This window comes from Neltuma alba, unplaced genomic scaffold (assembly GCF_004799145.2).
Source record: "Neltuma alba isolate B1F8T4 unplaced genomic scaffold, ASM479914v2 tig00006645_pilon, whole genome shotgun sequence".
Lineage (NCBI taxonomy): Eukaryota > Viridiplantae > Streptophyta > Magnoliopsida > Fabales > Fabaceae > Neltuma > Neltuma alba.
Window position 1 is genome coordinate 51,868 of NW_021634526.1, and position 5,398 is coordinate 57,265.

General features: G+C 33.9%; 1 protein-coding gene across 1 annotated transcript; it reads left to right on the forward strand.

The window, feature by feature from the left end:
- The first annotated feature begins 412 nt into the window (after positions 1 to 412).
- On the forward strand, positions 413 to 1,552 carry LOC114750777 (L10-interacting MYB domain-containing protein-like). Its single transcript, XM_028939381.1, has 2 exons — positions 413 to 730; positions 813 to 1,552. The coding sequence occupies exons 1-2, from the start codon at positions 413 to 415 to the stop codon at positions 1,494 to 1,496; spliced, it is 1,002 nt and encodes a 333-aa protein (XP_028795214.1). The 3' UTR covers positions 1,497 to 1,552.
- The last annotated feature ends 3,846 nt before the right edge of the window (positions 1,553 to 5,398 follow it).

Consider the following 5,398-nt stretch of genomic DNA (forward strand, 5'->3'; position numbering starts at 1 on the left):
AACATATGCTTCGGTCAAAATAGATATGTGGATATATTTAGCTAGGATATGTCCAATTTCTGATCTCCAGTGCAAACATATGCTTCGGTCAAAATAGATATGTGGATATATTTAGCTAGGATATGTGGATGTATTCCAGCTTGGTTGAAGCTTTTGATTCACACGGTATATTTGGAATGTGGATATATTTAGCATGTATGAACAATCTGAATATTGGAAAAAGAAATACTGTTTGATTATATTGAGAGTTTGGCAAATCTATTGTGTTTTGTGATTCTGTGTTTTTTGCTTGAATTAAGGCACTTTTGGTGATAAATTGATTTACATAATATGTGGGTTTATACTGCTTCATTATACTGTTTGATTCTTGACTAATTGTGGGTTTGATATATATGTAATTTCAACAAGAACTATGAGTAACGATAAAGGCAAAGCACATTGGGACGTGAGCACCACAGGTGTTTTTCTCAAAATATGTGTTGACCAGATTTATAGCAAACTGCGTCAAGGATCTTCATTTACAAAACAAGGTTGGGACAACATTCACAAAACTTTCAATGAAAAGACAGGGAGAGGATATGAAAAAAAACAGCTGAAAAATAGGTTAGATAATTTGAGAAAAGAGTGGAAGACATTTGATAAACTAATTGCTAAGGAGACCGGTATAGGGTGGGACCCTGAAAGGAACACAGTGGTGGCATCTGATGAGTGGTGGGAGAGGAAATTACGGGTATGAACTAGCTTGTGTTAATTTAGAAGCAGTATTATACTTTTGGAACATATTTAACTTTGGTTTACTTTTGACTTTGCAGGAAAATCCAGCATATGAAAAGTTTAGGCACTATGGGTTAAGGTTTCGCACTGAATTGGAAACTATATTCAAGGACACTATGGCATCAGGAGATGATATGTGGGCACCATCTTGGACCGGGCCTGAGCCACAGAGGGGTGATCAGCCAAATGACTACCAACCAACAATGGATTGGCAAGAAGGTTCAGGGGATAGGCAAGAAGGTTCAGGGGATAGTGAAGACGACACTAGGCGCCGTGCAGGAGTTTCGGACTATTTGGATGGCATCAATTTAACTGCAAATACATCGAACACTGCACCCACTGGACCTAGTGCTTCAGGGAGTCAAGGGAAGAGGAAGAGAGGTGAAGGGTTGGACAAGTACAAGAAGCAAAAGATGCCAGCGACAAGAAGAATAGCAGATTCAGTAAGTTCGATTGAGAAGGCTTCAATTAGTACAGCAGAGGCAATAAACAAAATCTGCAACAGTGATAACACTACTGAGCTTACTGCTGATCTACTGAGTATGCCTGAAATTGTCAATGACTTACAACTTTGTGTGACATGTTGTAATCTGCTGGCTAACAAGACATTCAGAGACATATATGCTGGTTTGAGAGAAAATCGGGAGGTATTAGTAGCTTGGTTGAAGCACAATGCTGCAAACCCCCCGCCATATGCTGCACCGAAGAACCCCCCGCCATAGCTTGGTTGAGTTGTGCCTAGTGACTTGTTATGATTTCTGTTTATCTATCATAATGTATTTGGTTATTGTTGTCATGACGATGTGTTTAATGGTTGTGTTTAATGACTCTGTGTAATGTTGTGTTTTATGACTATGTTTAATGTTGTGTTTCATGACTATGTTTAATTATTATGTTATAGTTTAATAGCTATTTATCACTTATCTTCTCTCTCTCTCTCTCTTTTTTGTGAAAATGTTACTCACATTTAGTATTTAACTACTCACAGGTAACATAATCCATGTCTGATTCAACGGAGGGTTGGGGCGAGGGTTGGGGCAAGGGTTGGGATGAGGGTTGGGACGACGAACGGTCTCAATTACTTCCTGCTTTACATGAACACACAACACAGGTATCACAGCTAAGTGTGTTAATGGGTCAGTATGTGACACCTTTTCTATGCAAACAGCCATGTAGAACTAGTGAACAAACGGGTTATTTATGGGTTCAAGAACTTTTGCATGGGCATGAAGGACGGTCTAAAGAAATGTTTCGAATGGAAATAGAGACATTCCATCGGTTATGTTCTAAATTGGTTGAACATGGGTTGCAAAATTCTAAGTACATAGGTGTCCATGAATCTGTTGCCATGTTCTTGAATACAATTGCGCATGGTCAGTGTAATAGGATGATTCAAGAAAGGTTTCAGCGTTCAGGAGAAACTGTTAGTCGACATTTTCATAGAGTGTTGGATGCTTGCCTCAATTTATCTCGAGAAAATATCAAGCCCACTGATCCTACATTCTCCTATTGCCACCCAAAAATAGCAAATGATCCACGATACTTCCCATTTTTTAAAGATGCAATTGGCGCAATTGATGGCACCCACATAAAATGTCAGGTTAGTCAAGCTAGGCAAGACAAATATTTTGGGAGGAAGGGATTCCCGAGTCAGAATGTCATGGCCGTATGCGATTGGGATATGTGCTTCACGTTCGTGTTGGCGGGCTGGGAAGGTAGTGCACATGATGCTCGTGTCTTTCAATCTGCTATTTCAACTCCATCCATGAATTTCCCTCATCCACCTGAAGGTATATTTCTGTAAATTTCAAATCAATTATTTTAAAATTAAGCTTCAATTGTATTATTTTCACCTCAACATAATTGAATCATGATTTTCTAGGCAAATTTTATTTGGTTGATGCTGGCTATTCATCACAAGTGGGATATCTTGGCCCGTACAGACGTGAGCGCTATCACTTCCCAGACTTTAATCGTCAACCAGGATTTAGAAATGAGAATGAGGCCTTCAATTATTATCATTCAAGTTTGAGATGCACTATTGAAAGAACTTTCGGGGTTTGGAAGAATAGGTTTGCAATCTTAAGAGACATGCCCAGATTCAAGTTTCAAGCACAGGTCCGCATAGTTTGTGCAACAATGGCTGTCCATAATTTTATCAGGCAAAGTTCTCCGACTGATGACCGCTTTATACAAGCTGAGCATGGAAGTATAATAGATGAAGACAATAATCATCCAGCTGGTGAGGCATCCTCGTCAAGTTTAACATCTGCCGCACAAATGAATCGTGTTCGTGACTCAATTAGAGACCAAATTGTGGAAAGCTTACGATCTAATTAGTTATGTGATTTTATTTACTTTAATTAGAGACCAAATGAATTTTAATTTAATTTATGTTTATGTTCGTCCATTATATATATTTAATTAAGTACGATCTAATTATTTATGTAATTTTATTTACTTTAATTAGAGACGGAATGAATTTTAATTTATGTTCATGTTTGTCCATTATATATATTTAATTAATTATCTAAAATGTGTTTTTAAATTTTTTTTATCTTATAATCTCACAAATAAACTATTTTTATTTTATCATAATAATTTTAGATATTTTTTAACAATTATCACATTAAAAATATCAAACACTACTATTTAATAAAATATATGTCCTTTTTAGTCATTTTACAACTGAACTAACTTTTTTATTCATCCAAACAACTTTTAACTTTTCCAACTGACTTTTTAAAAGCACCTATCTAAACATATCATAACTGACTTTTACTCTAACTTCAGTTACAAAAGTCAGTTGGACTAGAAGTCAGTTTTGCCCAACGCCAATCCAAACATACCCTAAGTCCTGCTGAGAAAGGTACTTACATTTAGTACCTGATAATACTTCTAATAGGATTGTCTCTAATAGGAGGATATCTATGTTTTAACAAAAAGGAAAAAAAGTTGAAGTGAAGTGGGCTTTTGAAGTCAGTTCATGGGCTCGAGCTACTTAGTGGGCCTATCTTGTTCAATCAAAGACATGGGCTCATTAAAAGACACTGCCTAATGGGCATATCTTGTCCATTAAAAGACACACTACCTAATGGGCCTGTCTAGTTCATTAGTTGTTAAAAAAAAAACTGTCTCATTCATTGCCAAACCACGAGTATTTTTATGATCAAAAGCGTGAAGAACAAGCGGAACTAAGTGATCTGGGCTTTTGAAGGGTCCACTGGTGGAAAAAATAACTTATTTTTAATGTGATTTTTAGAAAAATAATATTGAGTAAAAGTTAAATTGGATAATATAATTTATGTTTGGATTTATTTTTATAAAAGTTAGTTTGCAAAGTAAAAAAACTGTTTGAATTATAGTTGAATAAGTAAGTTTAGTTTGTAGAATCACCAAAATGAGTATGACTTTTATTAAATAATAAAAAACGATTAAAAATATAAATGTACAAAATACAATAATTTTAAATTATTATAATTAGAAGAAGTTATGTTTAATGAATAAAAATATATTTAAATTAGAAATCATAATAATGCAAAAATTTGAAGCAAATAATATTACATAATTAATTAGATGATATATTGTGCACCATTTATGTAAATATAAAATGAAAGATAATATTAAAAATTAAAAATATTATAAAGGTTACGTTAAAAATTATTTTCACTAAAGAAAGTATTAAAAATAAATAACTAAAAACTGATTAGAAAGTACAAGGAATATGAAGATAAAAGCGTAAGAACATAAATATAAGGAAAAAAGACAAAAAAATACCATTTGAACTTTATAATCTCCAAATGGTCTGCTGAATTTGAGAAATTCCAATTTGGTCTCAAGAGACCAAATTGGGATTATCATGTTAAAGGAAAAGGCTAAACTGCCCTTCATTTATTTATTGTTTTTAAAATATCAAAGCTTTCACTGGCCGGCCGGTCACCAGAGCTCCGACGACCGGCTAACAATTGGTCACCGGAGGTTCGGCGGTCAAAAATAATTTTTTTGAAAATTTTTACAACTTCAGTATAATGGTTAACAATATTTGTAACGCTATTAACAACTTCAGTATAGCAATTAATAACAGGTTTTTCGAAAAATTCAACAAACTCCGGCGGCCGGAAACAATTTTTTTGAAAATTTTTACAACAACTTCAGTATAACAGTTAACAACTTTTGTAACGCTATTAACAACTTCAGTATAGTAGTTAACAACAGGTTTTCTGATAAATTCAATAAGCTTCGATGGCCGGAAACAATTTTTTTGAAAATTTTTAGAATTTCAGTATAACGGTTAACAATTCTTATGACGTTATTAACAACTTCAGTATAGCAATTAACAACAAGTTTTTTAAAAAATTCAACAATTGGTCACCAGAGCTTCGGTAACCGGAAACAATTTTTTTCAAAATTTTTACAACGTTGGTATAACGGTTAACAACTTTTGTAACGCTATTAACAATTTCAGTATAACAGTTAACAACAGGTTTTCAGTAAAAATGCTACTTTTTGAATTTTTCAGAAAATTTGTTGTTAACTGCTATACTGAGGTTGTTAATAACATTACAAAAGTTGTTAACCGTTATACTGAAGTTGTAAAAATTTTCCCAAAAAAAAGTAATTGCTA